This window comes from Cinclus cinclus, chromosome 13, assembly GCF_963662255.1.
Source record: "Cinclus cinclus chromosome 13, bCinCin1.1, whole genome shotgun sequence".
Classification (NCBI taxonomy): domain Eukaryota; kingdom Metazoa; phylum Chordata; class Aves; order Passeriformes; family Cinclidae; genus Cinclus; species Cinclus cinclus.
The window spans coordinates 13483090-13503955 of NC_085058.1; the positions used below are offsets into that span (position 1 = coordinate 13483090).

Below are 20866 nucleotides of genomic sequence, written 5' to 3' on the forward strand. Positions count from 1 at the left end.
TCTCTGAGGTAGATGATAATAAAAAAAAACCCCAATGGAGCTGTCAATGAACACTAACAAGTGCTGGAGCTCTTCTGTTGGCACTGATGCACCCCAAGGAAGAGAGAGCAAGCCCTACACCACTATCTGAAATGTGAGAAATGTGTCTTCTGGTTTAGTAGCTTCTACAGAAATGCAACACAGAAAAAGCAGCGCCAAAATTACACTGAAATGGCCTTGGAGAAGAACTTCCATTTCTGCTTCACAAGCTACTCGGAAAAAGGTGGAAACATGCCCAGGTCAGCAAAATCTTCAATGTTGTAATTGCCAGTGCCCTGTGTTGGATCCCCCGGCATCGGCAGCATGTCCTGCATGATAAGGAAAAATCAAAGTGAAGCCTCACTTGCCAACACATTATCCAGACACAAACTGCTTCCTGTTCATCTTCTCAGTGTAAAATCAAGAAAAGCCAAGTTTAGATAAGGTGAAAACCAGACCTGTGCAGAGGGCTGGGCTAAGGTTTATGTGCTACTTTTATTTTGCTGGAGTGTTTCTGAACAAGAGGTGGGACAGGGCAGAAGTTTTGGATTGCTCCTCTAAAATAAAACATATTTGAGCTGCCTCCTACTCCTCTCAGACTGAAACAGCTCCCCTTGGAATGGGAGCTACGTATGGAGAGAAGCCAACTCCGGTTTCTCTGCATGAGGAGTATACAACATCTCCCACACTGCAGCTCCAGCTGTGTCAGGATGGGTTTGGGCAAGGTCTCACTTCCTCATGCAGCATTGCTCTGGGGAACACTCAAGACTGGACATCCACCCCATCTAGCAAGGTGCCCAAGCAGCCTTCATGAATGTACAGAGGTAAAGGAAACAGCAGGAACTTCCCAGGAGAAATGGGATTTTGTGGTAATTGCTCTCACGTGTCTTGAGCCAAGTGAGGTCTCTGCAGGAGCCTTCAAAAAACACTCAACCTTTCCTCTCAGCCGGAGACTGAAGCCACAGGGAAAAGACATCCCTTGCTGGGAAAAACAGAGTTTACGCTTGCTTTTCCTGTTAGTTCTTACAATAATAAGCTCTTACCACAAAGCCAAGTCTTGCCAGGGATGGCTCATTAGCCTCACAATAAAACAAAACTGAAAAAAAACAAATAAGAAAGCTCACGGGATCTGCTCTGTGAAAGAACTGAGAGCTGCTGCATACTGGGAAGTTCCTCCAAAATAAAGACTGATTAAAATCCATCTGAAATCTTCACAGCATCCTTGTCAATGTGGTGAGAGAGACTGTGAACACAACTGGCAGTGTCTGAGCTGCCAGCAGCTGCCAGCCTTCATTTTCTGACCCAAACTTGGACTTATTTGATGTTTTCCCACATTCTCTCCCAGCCAAAGGGAAGCTGTAGCTGCTCCCTCCTGTCTATATTTCCATTTCTGAAGGCATTTCTGCTGCTGGGGCCTCTGAGGCAAAGTCTCCTCAGGCACAGATCCAGCAAGGTCTCCTCTTGAGTCTGCTTCCCTCCTTAAGCCCAGCTAACCCAGGGCTGACTTTGGGCACAATCCAAGCAACTTCTCGGAGGCCTTTAAACTCATCCAAGTTTCTTATCCCATCCAGCTATTATCCTAATTCCTTCCAAAAGCACGCTCACCTCCAAGAGCTCTGCAGATAAGCCCAGCTCTCCTATGATCCCATGGTGCTCCCTTCCACCAGCTTCGTGAGAAGTTTGTTAAGAAACAATCAAGACTGCTTGGAGCCCCATGTCTCTGCTGGCCACCAAACCATGCTGCATCAGGTCCACTGGAATTACCCTGAATATCCTCTTGGATAGCAATTAACCTTTGCTAAAACAAAGAGATGCAACAGACCAATCTTGTCTGGGCCGTGGGCTAAGAGGATGCAGACAGGCAGCTATTCCAGATGAAGTGCTGCTGTTTGATCTTGTGTGAGAGCAATGGTTCATCCACACAGCAATATTCCCATGCTCACAGCTCTTCTGCAGCATTCTTGCAAGCAGCTGTACACGAGCCCAGTCTTGCAGCTGAATTTACTTCCCAAAAGACAAGGAGGCGCCCCGCTTCTAAACCTTGCTTGGGGCTTGAACTGTCTTTCCTGAATTTGTCTGCATTGCTTCCTTGTAAACTGTCTTCTTCCTCTAATTTATAAACCAGTTACACAAGGACAGGTATGTCATTGCTCATTCATGTTATGAAGTCCTACTCTACAGTAGGTCTTTGCTATCTGTAGTCGACTCAGAATTAGAGTTAATTAGATAGTTGAAGATGACTGTTTACCACCTATCTGATATCTGACTGGGTTTAACCTTAAAAAAATTATTGTACACTATCTTCTGTGCAGTATCAGACCCCTTTCCTGCTTGAACAATGTCAAAGAGAATGACATTGATATCTAATGGAACTTGAGTTGTCAGAGGCCAGCAGAGGATAAGAAAGACACTCCACTTGGGAATACTTCACGGGTTCTCTGCAAAAGATGAAAGCCCTAAATATAGGATGCAAAGAGATGGCAGAACAGTGTTCTACATCAGCAAAGATGCCGTTGTGTGGCAGAAACCCAAACCACCTGAGTAGCTAAGGAGAGCAGTGCAGGCCTGTGGCAGCACGCTGCAGCAGGGAAGTGCTCCAGACCCTGCTGACCCTGATGCTCAAGGGCCACAACTCTCAGAACTGAGGGGTCATCAGGGGGACTCTGGGCTCTCTGAGCACTCCTCACCTGGAACACCTCGGTCTGGTTGGGCTGTGGGTGTGAGTGCTGGTCGCTGCTCTGCTGGTTGTGGTGTTGGCTCTGCCACTGCGACCACACTTCGGAAGGTCTCCCCTGGAACTGCCCACTGCTCTGGCCACCTTCAGCTGGATGGGGGAAGAAAAGGCAGAAGTCAGAGAGAAGCTCCTCCAAAACATCTGCCTGCTTTGGGCGGCATCCATCAGTGCCTGGATTTGCAAAGGAGCCTTGGAGAAAGGCCCTGAGTGACAGCAGCCCTAGGAGGAGGAAGCTGGAGAGAGTTTCAGCCCCAGAGCAAAGCTCAGGGCCACGGCGGCACAGCTATAAACTGCCCAGAGCAAAACACAGTGAAATGGTGAGCCAGGCACTGGAAAACCATCTTCAAGCATCTCCCCAATTTTTAATCAATAATAAGGAGTATTTTTCATTTCACTTAAAAAACCAAACTTCACCATCTGAATGCTGTTTCTCCTCAAAATCACTGAATTCTTGTGGAGCAATGGGTGCAGTTTGGTACTCATCTAAGAATCATGTACGCAGATACAAGATTTTTTAAAGCAGATGTAGAAACACTATGATCAACAGACTACAGCCTTGCTGATTAAATACAGGCATTGCTGGACTGTCTTGTCCTCCAGTGATACATCTGCAAAGTGATTCATTTAATATGCAGTTCATAGCAAATTATTATCCTGTCGATATGGTGATACTTTCCTAAAAGTCTCAGGCCATCTACATTTGACAGAGTAACATGAATAGCAAGGCTTTGTTGTAAATACACTTCAAATAATGATTTCAAGGTGATTAATTTCTTCTAAATGGTCCACCAGAAAAAAAGCATGTTGCCAGACATTAATTTGGTTACCTATTACACATACATTTTTCATGAGTACAGTAACAGATTACACTTAAGCTGGATTTATTTTACCCTGCACTTCTGCAGACTGCCACTTAATTATATTATTTTTTGCATTATTTTCCATTCATTAGTTACAGTATCTCCTTCTAAGAATTAGCATTTCAGAAAGCTTGCCACCAGGCTTATGCTTTTCCTCCAAACATTTCTTCCTTTTTTTTCTTGATAATGTTTTTCTTTGTAACTGCTCCAGTTATTTTTTCCCCTCTTCTTCCTGTTTCCCTCTCACAGGAGAGGATCAAGCTGTACGTATCTGGTTCTTCCCAATCACCAGCATCCTCTGCCAAGGGTGCCAAATTTCCTGTGCCAAACTTCCACACCTGTGCTGTGCCATGCCAAGTCTTTAGAGCCAGACTCGGCCATGTCAAATCAGCCACTACTCACAGCCGTGACTTCAGAAAATACAGACACACATATTTAACCCAATCCATTGGCTACCAGTTAAGCCATGCAAAACAGATAAAGGGAAGGTTTTACAGGAAAGTAAACAGGCCGTAGTGGTGCATTTCAATCACATCTGAAGAAGAAGATTACAGTCCTTCCCTTACTGACATTACCACAACCAGTAATTCAGCTGACTCAAAAACCCTGCAGAGATTTTAAGAGCCAAAATAAAATTCATCTAAGCTACGCTTTAAAAGCAAGCTGCAAGTTTGTTTTGGGTTTGGGTTTTTTTCTCTCTCAGAACACCACATTGAAATGAACTGAGTGAAGCAAATGATGTTTCTTTTCAGCAGAACAGCTCCTGCCAGCCGGCGGTGGAAGCCGCTGGTCTCCGTGAAGGCTGGGTTATTAATAGCACCCAAACTGATGTAGGTCAGGAGATGTTTCTCATTAACTCAAAGGGTTCTTGCCAAGTAGCTTAAGCCTGAAATACAAGGCTGTCTCATAAACAAATGTACAATGCTTGGTGGAAATGGAAATGGAGGGAGGAATAAGCCGTGTGGGAAGAGCTCCATCCCAATGTCCTTTTTCTAGGCACAGGTCTGTGCCCGTGGGGCCCTGCCTGCAACAGGGCTGTGCCAGATCTGCTCCCCAGGGACAGGAGCAAGCAACACACATTAGGACACTGCTACCTGTGCCTTTGGGGAATGCACATTATTGTCACCCAGTGACATTTCTCATAGAATCCATTATATTTTTTACTCTTGAATATTATTCTTCTGGTGAGTGCAGAAAACTTGCCAAGGAGTTACCTACTGGGTCATGGTCTGAAAGCCACAAATTTAGCATGTAACAGGAAAAGAAAACCATTTCAAAACATGGCTGCAATTAGGTTAGTAGCACTGGGGGTACAAAATAAATCCTCTTTTCAGCCAAAGTCCAACATGCAATCTCAGTGCAAGAGGACACCACCATGAAGAAGAAGAAGATAAAATATAAAAAAAAGCAAATTTGTGCCTTTTAAGTGTTCCACCGAGAAGTAAAAAGAAATTGAGCCAGCTGATCACAAGTTGGGAGGATGATTACTAGTGATATAAGCAAATTTATAATCTTTCAGGACACCATTTGCTGGGGAAAAAATAAAAAAAGTTCCCTCATACCACAGAATGACAATATTCTGAAATATGTTTGATGTGGAAGAGATGCAGCACGAGGGAACAGGTCAGTTCTGTCCCTTCTGCGCAGTAGCAGACACCAAAACCCTTTCACCACCTGGGCTTCCCAACTGACTCACCAAAAGAGCAAAAAAACCCCAATTTTTACTGATTAAATATTGGAAGATTTTTAATGAAGTTAGTGCTGAAGAGTTTCATTTCTACGTGCATTTCTGTGTTACACCATTTAAAACTCACCAAAGCCTGCACTTCGGTTTGCTAGGCTGGAGTAGGCATTCCCACTTGGAGAAGAGGTGGCTGGGCTGGACAGGGGGCTGTAGGATGATGGATCAGCTGGGTAGGTGTGACTTGTTCCAATCCCAAAGGGAGACGACTGAGCCTTGCCAGACTGAGATGGAATTTGCTGAGGAATAAAGAAGGAAAAAGTTTTATTGTTGGGGAACAGCACTGCAGAATCACATTTTCCAACACGAAGCAAAGACTAAATAAACTCTGTGGATGCCAACAAGCACGTTTCTCCTGTCTCAGCTGTATTTAATATCTGTCCAAACCAGCTTATTGCTGCAGAAGGAATACAACAGACCATAAACCAACAGTTACAGCTCTCCTGCTGATTAGCTCACATGTACTCTGTATCAGAGCTATTTGGTATACCAGGATTTCCTTCACCACTATTACGAGGATTAATCTCAAACCCAACAGGTCTGAAGAATTCATCTTTATTTTCCAGGTGTATTGATTTTGCAGTGCCACAGTAAAATCAGTCATCTGAATGTCTTGCAGGACACACGCAGGTGTCAGATGACCAGAGCCTCCAGTCCTTGGAACTAAATGGCCAAAGAAGTTTCAAAGCTAATGAGCTGCTTTCTCTCCCTGCCTGTGAAATACAGGCACTAGTTACTTTGCCTTGCAAAAAGCTTGGAAGAATCAATCACCAAGTCCAGGCAGAAGGGAAGAAACAGTCTAACATTGCTTTAATTGGGCAGCTGAGTGAATTCAAAGCACTAAAATCCAGCTTGCTGGTAGGTTATTCTACCTACATAATGGCTCTGTCACAGGATCTCCCAGGATGTTATACAAATGACTGAACACTGCAGAGGCTGCTTTGAGACAGGTACAGCCAGTACACTGAGACTAAAGGGAGTGAAGTGTTCCATCCAAAGTCATGTGCTAATGTATGGTGTACAGACAGAGTCTGATTATAAACCATTTCCTACACTATCAGTAAGTCCAGCAGTCCCAAGAAAAAGTCACTGCCTAACCAACCCCACAAAGAGAAACTGAAGGCATTACATCTCTGAATACCTGCAATGCTGTGCACTGTTAGTGGCAATCAATGCATGCAAAGGAAGCCGTTCTTCCCAAGAAGAGAGGGACAGGGAGCAAAATGAAGCCCCTACAATCCAAGGGGAAAAGGTCAGTGACCTGCTACACCACTCAGACACGCACAGGTCCAAGGGTTGGGCAGGATCCACACAAGGGCACTGAGGTAGCTGGCAGAAGTGTTCATGGAGCTACTTCCCATCATTTCTCAGCAGGAAAAATTCCTTCACCAAAAGGGTTGTCAAGAACAGGAGGAGGCTGCTCAAGGAAGAGACTGAGTCACCATCCCTGGAGGTGTTTAAAAGATGTGTAGATGTGGCACCTGGGGATGTGGGTTAGTGGTGAAACTGGCAGCAGTGGGTTAATGGCTGGACTTGATGACCATAAAAGTCTTTTCTAAACTTAATGATTCTATGATTTTTGGGCAAATGCAAGGGAGCTGGGAGAGGAAAACAGATCTCAAAAGGCATATAACATGTGGAAGATGCTACTAAGAGACTTCATTTTAGTTCCAAGCTAAGAAACTTACATTTCTGAAGGTTTCCACAGTAGCAGTGGGATCCTGGCATGTCACTTTTGCAAGGCTTAGCTCCATTTTACTTTATTTAAGATGGAAGAATTAATTCCAATTTCCTTATACTCACATACCAACTTGGTTGACTTGGACAGAATTTGTGCAGTAAGAGGGATGAATAATTTGTTTCAGTCATTTTCAGCATCTTTCATATCATTTGAAGAAATGAGTTAATGTTGCGACTGGATTTCATTAACCAGGTGTGGCAGATAACCATGACATTCTGAGGGCTGGGAATAATCAGTGATTAATGTGGAAACAATTCACTTGTTGAAAATTTATTTAGTGACCACCTCAACATGCCATTCCAACCTGTCAAACAGTGTGAACTCAGGAAGGATTAAGAGCAGCATTATTAAGATCGAACTTCATTATTTCCTATTATTTGTCTTTTAATAGAGTTTTAAACCATTTTTAAACTGTTACACAGAACAAGAGGTGATTTCTGGGCTAACACTGACAAGCACAGTGCATCTGATGGAGGTATGTGCTGTTTCCTCCAGCACAGAACAGTGTGAGCTACACTGGGCAGTGCTAATGGAGGGGCAGCAGGCTGAGCAGCCTCTGCTCCCAATCCATGCCTGGATTTGTACATGCCCCTTCTGCCCACCCTGATAACGTGGGCAACACTGCTGGGTGCAAGGTCCTGGTCCAAGAAAAATGTAATTCGCAGGCTTAATACTAAAGCAGAAGATCTGTCCTGTTACCTTCATCCAGTGCACACATAAAACAAATGCAGGACAAGACCTTGCAGTGGGGTTTGGGTCAGTTCAGCCACTGCCACCTCAATGACCACCATCCCAAACCAAGTGCTGTTACACACGGGGCAGCTGCTCACACTGTCACAATTCCACCCAACCACAAATCAAACCCACTGAAATTATAAATGGCTTCACTAACACTTTTGCAAAATGCACAGAGAGTGCAAATCCTTAACAACCACCAAAACAAAGCACTTGAAATCAATACCTGTCCTGGAAATGGTGGGCGATTTCCTGTCCAGGCCACCTGGCTCTGGTTGAGCTGCCGGGATATCTGTGTCAGGTTCTGGCCTGTCGAGGAGGAAGACTGGATGTCGTTCACACCAGGCACATGCACCACAGATGAACTAAGGGTTCAGAACAGACACAGAGCCTCGTTTGTAAGGTGTATTCTCAATGCACAAATTGTATTCCAGATAAAGAAACATTGATAATATATTAAAACTAATTATTTAATCTGTCTTGATATGAGAAAAAAAAAAGACTGAAAACCTTTAGAGAACTATGAAACACACTGGCATTCTAAATGTCAGTCTTAGTAGATACAACAGGCAAAATTATTCTGAATTAGACTGCAGCAATCTCTTGGAAAGGGCTTCTAAAAATAAAAACAGTCTCACACATGCTGCATGCACACTTAGCCCCACACCAGTTTCACATTTAATGCATTAAAAATATGGCTTGTAGAGAGTATTCAAGCAGGTACTTCATTACAAATTTGTGTTTAAAGTCAACAGTATTTGAGCATTTTCTTAAATGCCATTCTAAATGAAGATGGGCACAAAAATGATACTTATAAGCACTTCTTTATTTGTTTCCTGCCTGGGAAATGAAGAATTATGTGCTGCATATTAAAAATAAGGGCTTTTAATCCCTTTTTTCAGCAACTGATGCTAAAGAAGAACAGGCTGTTATACACCCAGGCAAAACAATAATCAAGACAGGAAGTTAAATTCATGTAGCTAGTTTGAAACACTACTACTAATAATAATAATAAAAAACAATATTTTTAAGGAACATTTTTATATGTTAGCTGTTTCCTTCTTACTGAATTTCACTACAGAGAAGTACCCAGAAATTCCTAATTATAAGAAAAAGTTTATGAAGGAACTGATCCACTTCACCATTTTATTCTCATGGAAGTCTTCAGCAATGGAATCTACACAACCACACATTGTGACTGTACTTTTATATATACACCCATATTTCTTACATGTCATATATAAATGAATAGAAATTAAGACAGCACACAAAACCACTTTTGTGGATCCACTGAAACAGTTTGTTCTTTTCTCCAATCCCTTCCCTATTGTTTATTTTCACAATCTTACAGAGAGAAAAGAGCAGATTGGGAAAAGAAGTAAACAACGCTGAGCAGAGAGAAAGGAGGAATTTGAATCCTTGGAAAAGGCTGACAGGATCCCTCGCAGAGTGTAAAGAAAAACGTGGCAGGCATTTGAATATGGAAGCTGTTACTCAGGATTCCTTCCTGCTTAAGAGCAGAGTGTATGTTTAGAAATTCTTTATAGAGTTTTCTAACTTCTAAAAAATCTGTTTTATTTTTATTTTATACTACCAGAGAGTTCCTAAAGAGGGAAATGTAGACCGGAAAGTCCATGTAAATCTGGCTGGAGCACACAGTAACTGCTGGGGAGGGCTGGCTATACTGCCAGCACCTCAGCTGGACTAGCATGTCCCATCATCTAAGGAGCTTGGACTGTATCTGGAACTGCACTTGGAAAGCAGGATTCTGCAGAACAGTGCCTAGAGACTGCCCAGGCTCAGGGACTGAATGGGCCAGGCTGGAGATTATACAGAGGACAGTTCACTCAGAGTGGAAGTGCTGGCAAGAATGAAAGCCATTACTTGAAGTAACAGAATAGCAGTAGGAAAAAAGCTATAAACATCAGGAATTAGCAAAGGAAATGAACAGAACACAAGCCAAACCCCCAGATGACAAGTCCCAGTAACACACAATATCTAAATAAAAGACATTTAAATTTACTGTCATATCTCTCAAAGTTATACTTGGTTTTAATTTGACAAAACACACTCACATGGATCTTACTTCTCTTCACTGAGATTATCAGCAATTACAACTTTAAGAGCATATAGGTTTAAACAAAATCAGTGTCTGCCGATGTTTTCCAGTTCAAGGGATTGACAGGTTCTGAGTGGCTGTTCCTTCACTTTCACAGCCTTGGCTGGTTTGAACAGGAGAATGAAACTCCAGTAAGACAATGGTGATATCACAAAGCACTAAGGTAAACACAACTGCTGCTATCACACTCTCCAGATGCAGCTGGAACCTGTATTGCCAGCTGGGAGGCAAGGACACGCACTTAGAGTAACTCAAAAATGCCTTGGAACATGCCAGACCACCACCTTACATGCATTTGGAAGTTGCCTTTGAAGAGTATTCATGCTCCTGTCCCAGTCCTCACACCTGGGACTGTGGAGGCAGGATCCCTCTGTTCCCTTTGACACCCACATCAATGCCCTTCAAGGCAGCTTGCAGGAGTAGTGACAGCTGTAAGTGAAAAACAAATCTTTGCACCTTCCCAGCTTGGTTGAATATTCCTCAGATCTCTGACCCTGTCCTGTCACATCTCAGAGTTATTTCCCTTCAGAATTTGTTGCTGCTTCTTAGGTTTTTTCCAATTACAATATCACAGCAAGAAGTACCTACTTACCAGCCAATATTTTTAAGAGAGATACCCAAATCATCTCAGCTTGTAAGCCCAACATAAGTGCTGAAACATCCTTGGCAGTGAAGTGCACACAAAGTAAAATTCATTCATGTAAAGAAAGCTCTTGCACCTTGGGTTGGTTTTGTTTCCATCGTACTGAAGTGGGACAGACCCCCCTCTCAGACAGAAACTGATCCATTCAGGATCTGCACTAAATACCTGAAAGTTTTTCCCGAGTGTCCTGGCTGAAATGGGCTTCCCTGTGAGTAAAGCTGCTGGTTTCCCGCTGTGGATGCAGAGGCCATCATTTTTTTATCTGCTACAAGAGAAAAACAAATCACAGAAAATTAATTTAGTGGATGAGATAATGGAGGAAAAACTATTTAATTGCAATGTATGCTTTCTTCCCTTCTTCAAGCTTCATGAAGAAGCCCTGTGGAACACATTAGGAATGACACAAAATGACAATTCAGTGTGAAACCAGGGGCACAGCTGGTTTGTGTCTCCTCTACCCTCTCCCCATGGGCCCCCCTCGTTAATGTCATTGTTGGCATGGAACATTATGCTGCTGGCTGTGCCCTCTGGCCACACAGCCCAGACCTGCTGGAAGCTGCTCCTGACAGGACAGAGCTCAGCTCCAGGTGGGGATTGAGAGGTGCCCCCAGACACAGACTGGAGAGGGGAACAAAGCTTTTCTGGAAGAAAGGTGTGAGGGTCTGCCCAGGAGGATGAAGGGATGGCACCTGAAACAAGCCTGCTCTGAAGAAGGTGTGATGCACGTGCATCACACCTGTGGCTCAGGTGAGGGTCCAGCTCTGGCACCATGAAAAGTCCTTCAGCCCCAGGGCTGGTACCACAGACTGTCTGCACTGAGGTGCAGCTGAAGGCGCCCACCCTGCTGGTCAGAGAAGCCAAGGAAGGGTGTCCAAGAGCTCTCTCCTAACCAGCTGACAATCTGCTTCAAGGGACAGCCCAAGGAGCACCCACCTCCCCAGCAGCCTGGTGGCATTGCCTGCTCATCTCAGACAACCTGCAGCCCCACCTGCATCACAGGTGGCTGGAGGCACTTTGCTCCTGAGTGTCACAAGACCTGCACACCTGACCTGTGGTAAGGCAAAACACACGTCTGCTGTGGAATTTGCTGTCCTCATGTGGCTTGGGGGAGCCATGAAATAGAATGGAAGCATCCCAGAGGGGTGGAAGACAAATCAGCACAGTGAATAACACAAAGTGATTGCACAAAGTGATGCCATTAACTTTTATAGTCTACCCTTAATGTAGCAACTGGAGATCAATCTCTAATTGAATGGAACAAGATTGGGTGAACAGCACCATTTGGTCCCTTAATTTAATTTTCTGGTACTGGATTATTCCAAAGCCCAGGGAAATCTCACTGCTACTTCTCTTAAAATAATTTACAGGTCTGCTACACCACTCTTTATTCACTTTCTCCATCTCTCCTACAAGTGCAAAACACCCTGAAACTCACTGATAGTTTACCATTTGTTGCTATGTACCTGACAGGTCTAGAAATCAAGTCTGCCTCCTCATTTCCCCCTTTGCTCTTTTCAGATTCCCACTCATTTCACAAGATGCTCTCTGGATGAAAGGCCCACTCAACTCACAAGTACCAGAAGTAATTTTTAGGTGTTTAATTTTTTGGCTTTCCCTAGCTTTTAAAGACCTATTCAGTGTGACTCACCAAAGGCCTCCAACACACACCAGCTCTTCTCTGTTACCTAAGTTGTTCTTACATTACACTAAGCTTGCCTCTCAAAAGAAAAAAAGTCACCTCAAATTCCCCCACAGGAGCCTCAGAGAGGGAGTGTGGATGCCACTGATGCAAGCTGGCATTGCTTGTCTTTTGTAATGCAGAAATTTGTAGAAATTCCTCCCTGGATACCTACTGCCCATCACAGAAACCAAAGCTGGGCTGCAAAACAACACTCTCGTATAAAAAAACCCAAAACAACAGGGAGAAATGGGGACAAGGTGTAGAGAAGGCTGTGTATACAGTAGGAAGAACTGAGAATGGGTCGGCATATCTCTGAGAAGAAGGAGAGAGGAATTTCTCTTTTTCTGAAGTAATGTAATTCTTGCATGAGATGCCCTATTTTCTAAGGCCACCCTTTGCAGGGACACCAAACTCTCAGGGCTGGAAGAGACGGAGCCAAAATCCTGTGGGTGCTTTAGATGTTTGAGAACAACTCACCAGAAAAACTGAGAGTACCCCAAATGAACTGGAATTCCTCAAGTGCAGCAGAGTTGCCATGGCAGCTACCAGGGTTTGTGCCACAGGATGAGGCCAAGACAAAGGGAAACAGCTAAACTAATAGCAAGCAGCTAATTCTCCTTCCTGAGTTACCCTGAATGGTCTTTAGCCTCTGATTATGGCCCATATCTCTCCCATATCTCTCCCAGCTGTATTCCTACCCAGGATTTTTCACACAATTCTCTGCTCTCACCTTTGGTACAGTACTGTTTCTTTGGGGATTTTTTTTGGTGAATTTTACCTGTTTCTCTCTAAACTCTACCATTGTACTGGTCAACGATGTGCCTTCCCCCAGCAGGACCAGCATTTCCAACATTTCTGCCTCTTGACTGAGGCAGGATCTTTCTCTAAGGACTGCATCACCCCATGCTTCAAATCACTTGCATGATTCAGTAAAGCCAGGCATCTTCTCCCAGCTCCTGGGGTTTTAATCAAGTGTGGCCACTTCATGCAATTACAGCAGCAATCTCCCTGTGTCAGCCCATGTCCTTACAGAATGAGATCAGGTATCAACATAATGCAAAAGTCTGGCAGGCAGCACACAGGCTTGTCAATATTGGTTTTGGAATAGGGTATCTCATCCCTAAGTGGGAGCCATCCTTTATCATTCAGAGGAGACCTTGATCACAGCTCCCATGAGAAATTCAGACAGGGAGAATGTCCCAAAAAAAGCATAGCCTGTAAATTGATAACAATGAAAAGAGAAATGGCATTTTCAAGAACATAACTTCCCAGCTACCTCACAGCTTGCGACACCCCTAACCCTAACCCCTCCCTACAAACAGCTGAGAGCTGCCTGAAAACGAGCAAGTAAGGCAGCCAAAAAGCAAGATGTTCTTGCTTGGAAAAACATACTATGGTATTTAGGGTCGGAGTCTTGCTACCTTCTAATAGACCCCTTTTATGGTCTCAGCTGTTGACTCCACTGTTCCAGTAAACAGACAAGGATGAACAGGAATAGCAGAGAAGTCCTAGCAACAGGAGGACAGAATATCAAGTATATATTGCAGTTACAATGTCTTCTCCAATTGAAAAAGCCAATCCAGACATAAGAAACCAACAGTGAGGTCACTTTCCAACACTCCTGGAGTCTAACCCTGTGGGTTGTGTCCTCCCTGCACTGCATGACATTTGCACATTGATTTATTTAAAACAAATGTAAAAAATCCTCTTTTTTCAGTGAGGACAGTTAGGAACAATAAACACTCAATGAGCTCTTCCACAAGCCATGGCATTAATGAGCCTGGTTTCCTACAGATATATTTCAGATGATCCCTTCAGCTGCCAGTCTTGGTGGTTTCTGTTCTGTTAGGGCAAAAGGCAGCACAGGCTGGGAATACTTTGAGACAGCTCCATCTGTCTGACTGCCAAGCTGGCTGTTACCTCTTAGAACAGGGCTGGGAAATCCTCTGGTGAGGGCATCAGTAAGGACTCTGTCCTCACAGTAATTTCCAAGGAATACAGAACAACATATTGTTCCTGAGATTCCTATCACTCTTAGAAGAACTTGCTAACAAGTTTAAAAGTTGTGGGGAAAAGAGCAAGGACTCCTCACAACCAGGTAACAAGACTGGAGATGCTTCAACTGACAAGTATAATGAACAAGTATATTGTTGGCAGCATATGACTCTGAAAGCATCAAGAGAAAAGCTGGTGATTTGATAAAAAAACCTGCAGCCTATCTTAAGATTATATGGTAACTTTCTTATCCCTTTTTAGATAAATATGTCACAATTTAGAGAAATAAATTTACATATGCTGTTTAAGAAAGAAAATATACACTTAGAAATGGAATGTTCTCCTCAATATATTTAATATCGAGGAGCATAGCCTAAGGTGTCCCCGTGAAATGAAAAGAATCAAAACCAGGCAGCTCTGGTGACACAAAAGCCCTCCTTCCCTCTTTGAATTTACTCCTATCATCTTTAGGGGAAACACCAACTAATGACAAATGCTAGGAAATGTCCTGAAGACTGATGCTGCTTAGAAAATTCTCTGCCACACGGCAGCTTCTCTTCAGTCTCCTGAAGCTGTGCTGTATGTCATGTAACCAAGCTTAATACAGTATTGTAAATTAAACATCAGGGACATTCACTTACAAGCAGTTATTCCAGCAAACATCTCAGCAAATCTAGGATCTCTCTCTTGGGAGAAGATAGCATCAGGCTTTTCCACAGACTTTCCACCCTCGTGAACATTAGCTGGTATACTTGGAACAGGCACCTGTTGAGATACACAGAGGAACGTAATTCCCTCTACTGTACTTGACAAAAAGGAATTTGGGGACAGTCACAATGTACTTTTAGTTCTGCTGAAACCTGCTGTTGTTTTACATCTTAAATGATCAGAGGCACAAAAAGAAAAATCTGAGAAATTTCACCTGAGATAAGTCATAGGATGACAGCCCATCTCTTTGATGTACTTCGAGTTCTGCTTGCTGTTGCTGAAGTTGTCTGCAAGGGAGACAAAATTACTTTCTTACAAAAACCAATTAAGATACAAAAAGGAATTGTCATGGTCTCCTATTTTACACTCCCAGTGAAATGTGTCTCAGATGATTTACTAAATCCTTTCCTGTGAGATCCATCTGTTTTCAAAGCTCTCTCATTGAGAAAATCTGCACACAGGAATACAACAGGGCTCAGGAAGAATTTTGCTGTGATAGCACGGAAGTGCAGGTGGGTAAGTAATGGAGGATGGAACACAACCTCTTTATAAAGGATTTAAAAATTCACTATTCTTAATGCATTGTCATCCTCATGTTAATGATGAACATACCAGACCCCCTGACTCTGCTGAAGGAAACAGTAAGCTTGCTCTCTGGGAAGATACCTAATGACAGAACACCTCAGCAGCTGGAAAGTTATCCAGATGTTTTGCAGCTCTTTGATTAACAGTCGCTTTCTGTTGCACAGGCACAAGAAGCAAGAAAATTTCTGGCCTGGAGATGCATGGGTCGAACACTCATCTTTGTGGTGCTCTTGGCTTGATGAGAAAAGAAGATACAAACCCCCACAATTATGCTACAGCTCAGAGGTTAGCATTGGATTGGAGTTGAACTGACAATACTTGGATTTGATACTTGTGAATGATCCTTGACAGTGCTCACAGTTTGTGTATGTTTCTTGCTTCTTTCTGAAAGAAAAATCACTCAAAAAACAGGAACTACACACCACGTGTGTCTTTCCCCAGAAAATTTTTGCAAAACAGCAGGATCATGGATTTGAAACTTTGAAAATTGCAATGTATTTTTAGCCACAGGCTTAAATTTTAGATTGTCATCCAAACGTTTCAGATTTTGAAGTAGATTCAAATGCCAAGGGTCTGAGAGACAAACTTGCAGACAGAGTCAAATGACAAATTAGACACAAACTGGTGGAAATGGGAAGAATCACTCAAACAAGCTACTGAACTAAGTAACAGATTTTGCTATCTCTTGAAGCTTTTCCAGAAGACACTTTGGTCAGTTTTTATGCTCCATGGCAAAAATCTGTGTCCTGCAACAAACAGCAGGTCAGAGTAAGTTGCCAAAAGCCTTCCGCAAGCCTTCCAGTGTGAGAACACATAATACAGGGAATAACTTTTGTCCTAGCAGTAACATGCAAAAAGAGGCAGTCCTCCAAGCCATTACAGAGTCATGGATTTTTCCCTATTATTTCAGCGAATAGAAAATTCCTAAAAAATACCTCTGGAATGCAAAGACATTCTTTGTTCACAAGCATAAAATGCAAACTTTTCCAACAGAACTACGGGAGGCAATTTAATTGTGGGGAATCTATGGGGAAGCTTCTAAATACCACCCCATGGACAATAAACACCCATTAAATCCCGTTGTTAATGTGAAAGCCAATTACACTGTTTCATTTGTTTTTATTACCACCGACTTGGTGCGTGTGTCAATAAACAGCACATTGGGTTCTCCTCTGTTCCTTATAAAGAATGTTTTCTTGATTCAGCCATATACATACAAATGAGCCAAACCAAACAGCACACTCACTTGTTATTTGTTTTGTAGGCACTTCTCTAACTTAGTGCTCCTTAGCCCCTCTCTATCTTTCATCTCTAATACTCATTAAGCTGCAGTACAATACAACCACATTGTGTTAACAGCACTGAACTTTGGGAACAACCTCCCAAAATCCATTTCCTATAAAAAAACAAAAAGTTGCGTGTATCTTTACTGAACTCTGTGCAAGTTATGCTGCACTTAATTAAGATTGAAATGCAAAGCCAGGGTAGCATCTTCTGTTGTTTTTGGCTGCTACTGCATAAATAGTTTAAATGGTGCTTGAAACCTGAAAGAAATGGTTCAGCAATTAATGCAGCAGCCGACCAGGGAGAGCTCAGTGCTGCTGCTGTGGCTGCTTCAGACCTTGCCATCTCACCACCTTCTGACAACCAACACAAGCAGGTCCCCCCAGTCACCCAACTGCTGGACAGTAAAAATGAAACAGAACAAGGGACTATCATCAATTTAAGCAGAACTCAAAGCTGCCTTCTAACTTTGAACCCAAAAATTGTCCTTGGTTTCACTTTCAGTTTCATGGGTTAAAGGGGTAATGAATAATTTCTTGGCTCTACAAGATACCCAACACAAACCAGTCTCTGGGTTAACAGTGGATTCTGTCTGTACTGACCCATAGGTTCAGTATGAAACTGGGAAAGCCCTTGGACAAGGAATGGTTCAGCAAATCTGAAGGCTTTGACAGTTAAATTCAAATTTACTTTAGTAAATATACATGGAAGAAAAAGGAAGATAGCATGGAAGTTCTTCTGACATTCGAGAGGATGTTAAGCTCTCTCTATGAAAACTGAAAACACTGGTTCCCTTTCCAGGCATCAGAGTAAAAAAAAAAATTATTTGAACTTTAAAATTAACAGGCTTTTTGGTGGGAGAGAAACAACAGTACTGCATCCCTACCAAGTTATTTTTATATAATACAGGCACACACGTTTCCTGTGTCTGGTTTGGACAAAAGCAGAGTAGTAAAAGCCTTGGGGCTGTGGTTGCAAAATCCTCCTTCAGAAATTCTCAGGATCTCCCTCCTTTAGCACAGAGCTTTAACTCACCCCTGCAAAAAAGGTCTGTCTAACTCCAGTTATCAGACAGACCACAGATGACACAAGAACATGAGAAAGTCTTTACCACCAACTACCACCAACTGGAATTTTATCAGGATAGTTGATCTCTTTTATTATTTTGGCCCAGGAGCATCCAGAGCAGAATGCACCTCTCCCACAGGCTGATTCATCCAGCAGGCTGCTTCCAGCAGTGACCTGTGCCAGCTCACTCCAACACAAGAAGTCTCGAGACTCAGGACGACCACAGGGCTCATAAATTCACACAGTGCAGCACAAGATTTGTGGCTTCCAAAAATGAAACATCAGATATTCCACACAGTCAGAAAAATACACCTCTTCTTTATTTTGATGTATATACATATAAATATATATACACATAAGACCTTTATATAACCTGTCACCACAACATTATTTTATTCAAACACTGGTCTATCTGTATAATAAATAAACACTGATAACAATCATTTTTTCTCTTTGGAAATCAAACAGTTCCAACTACACAGGAAGACGTGGTCAAACAGGGGACTCTTCTTTTCAGCCCAACACAGCACAAATGTGAAACGTTAAATGCTTCATTTCTCCAGGAAGTTTCTCTTGGATGACTACACCCAAGTGAAACTGAGAGAAGTTTTCTTTTCTTTTTTTCTTTTCTTTTTTTTTTTGCAAAGAACTAAGTGAACATTTGAACCTAATGTTTCCTTATCCTTCTGTCCTTCTGTACCAAAAGCAAGTTTGGACATTTGACTGTTTGAAGCTCTAAAGGAGTATCTTTATTTAAAAAAAAAAGGGGGGGGGGGGGGGGGAGGTTAGGGCAGAAAGGAGAGAAAAAAAGACAGGAAAAAAAGAAACAGAACAACCAAACCAAGCCAACAAATAGCAGTAAAAATCAGTGAATCCCTCCATAAATGGAGTCATCACTGCCCTCTACAGTCTTTTGGGAAAATGCTGCTCACTAACCAACTCGAGCTACTCCATTAACAGACATACACATGTACTGTGGCTTTAAACTATCCTCAGCTAAAAACTGATTTAAAACCAGATTTTTTGGCTACACTGTCTTTACAATTTCACGCTAAATTTTTAACTACCTCAAGCTTGGTTTTTATGGGGCTGCCTAGCGATAGGCAGATCAAATCTGCCTCTGTGCCTTCAGCTGGGCACAGCAAGGCATCCCTGCCTGGTGTCCATGGGAAACACCTTGCTGGACACAGAGCACCTTCCAGGAACACGTAAGGATGGCCACACACACCAGCACTGGTGCCAAACCACCAGTCCCAGCAGCAGCTTAATGAAAAGTTGGAAATCACCAGCTGCACCATGACATAAAATTCTTCAGGGCAGCTAGGAAATCAGAAATCAAAACATGACCCAAAATGTGAGTGGGGGAAAAAAAAAGAAAGCCAGAAGCAGGCAGGAACTGCAGTACTTTACAGTAAGTCCTCTTTGGAAATCTGAGAACTGGGAGAGAATAAGGGGAAAAACAAAACCAGTCTGAATAATGCATTCTTTCTACTATTCAAAAGCAGGAGCATAATGGGCTGTATCTTGCCCATTTCAGAACATTTTCAACATGACAGGAAAGAGGGAACATCCTCTGTCAAAGTAGCAGCAGGAAACTTCCATATTAGGTCAGCATTTCTGGGTTGTTATTCAAACCTAGCAAGAGAAATGGAAGCAGAGCCAGGAGCTGGCACAGTCCTATTCATCACAGAGTGCTGTGGTGCCAAGCTGAACTGTACAGTGCAGGCTCAGAAAAAAGCATTCCCAGAGTCAACACAGCATAAACCTCCAGCCCCACTTTTTCATCCGTGGCCTCTTGGGAACAAAACACAATTAAGCCAGTCCGGGACAAACCTCAGAAGATGTTTTTTACTTTGTAGGCCTGTTTTTGCATATACAAATTATTTGGAAAAGTATTACAGGACAGCAGAAATGTGGAAATAGCTATTTTGATGCACAGTGCAGACAAGCAGTCTGATTTCAAGACACATTTGCCTGTTTTTAATGAGCTTAACTATTCAGTTTAAGTCCAACTTTTTGGGTACGCAGAAGAGAAGGGAAAAAAAAAAAAAAGGGGAAAACAACTGTGGTGCTGGGTTGCATGTAAGTGCATGCACAGTCCTTCCAGTCCAGGTATGTGCCATGTCCAAAGAAGCAAGACAAGGAATGCCCAGAGGCACTTCCAAACTCCAATGCCAAAGCCCCAGGGGTTTGGTTTTGCAGTGGAGCTCTCAGCAGGCACCACCAGCAGCAGACAGCTCATCCAGCATTTCCAATACATGGTCAAACAGGCTCAGATCTCAAACCCAGTAATTTCCTCCCAGCTAAAGACTTGGCAAAAAAAATCTCTGGTCAGACCGGAAGCAAATTTAGTTTTAAGAATAGATTAAGTTTATATTGGAAAGAAGAAACATTTATTAAAAAGCCTCACAATATAAAGCAATCAAGGCCAGATTAGTTTCTGGAGTTACTGGCTGAGAACCCAGCAGGTTCCAAAAGCATCTCTGCTCAGTCCACAGACATCAACCTCCACCACACTCTGAGTGTGACCTCCTCCTACAAGGCCAAATGAAAGATTTTTGAAAATATTAATTTCAAGACAGGATGATTTCATTTCCCTCTTAGGATAAGGAGTTGGAATGCCCCCATACTTGGAGACATTCTATCAAATCTAAACTATCAGGAACCCTTCCCAATCAAACCTACTAGGAACTAATTTTGACACCTTCATTAGTTCACAGGAGTAGACACAGCTCAAGCAGAAGAGCCCAGAGTTACAGAATGGTACGATCACAATGAACATGGACACGGAATTTTCTTTTGGCTCAGGAGTGAGGCTAACCTTCCTCCAGTATCAGGACAGCTGCTGAGCTGCTGGAAGCTCTGCATTAGTTCAAGCAGCCTGGACTGAGATCAATGGCCATGTCTAATGACATAACAGATAAGTGACGCTTCCCCCCAGTGCAGCCAGGCCC

At 42.9% G+C, this 20866-nt stretch overlaps 1 protein-coding gene across 1 annotated transcript in view; it reads right to left on the reverse strand.

The window, feature by feature from the left end:
* Window positions 1-248: 248 nt before the first annotated feature.
* Window positions 249-20866, reverse strand: part of ARNT2 (aryl hydrocarbon receptor nuclear translocator 2) — a 68190-nt gene continuing 47572 nt past the window's right edge. The window contains exons 12-18 of the mRNA XM_062501196.1: window positions 15190-15262; window positions 14909-15032; window positions 10757-10856; window positions 8056-8194; window positions 5427-5592; window positions 2706-2842; window positions 249-347 (exon numbers count right to left, since the gene is read on the reverse strand). Coding sequence (XP_062357180.1) covers window positions 249-347; window positions 2706-2842; window positions 5427-5592; window positions 8056-8194; window positions 10757-10856; window positions 14909-15032; window positions 15190-15262 — 838 coding nt within the window. The remainder of the gene's footprint in view (window positions 348-2705; window positions 2843-5426; window positions 5593-8055; window positions 8195-10756; window positions 10857-14908; window positions 15033-15189; window positions 15263-20866) is intronic.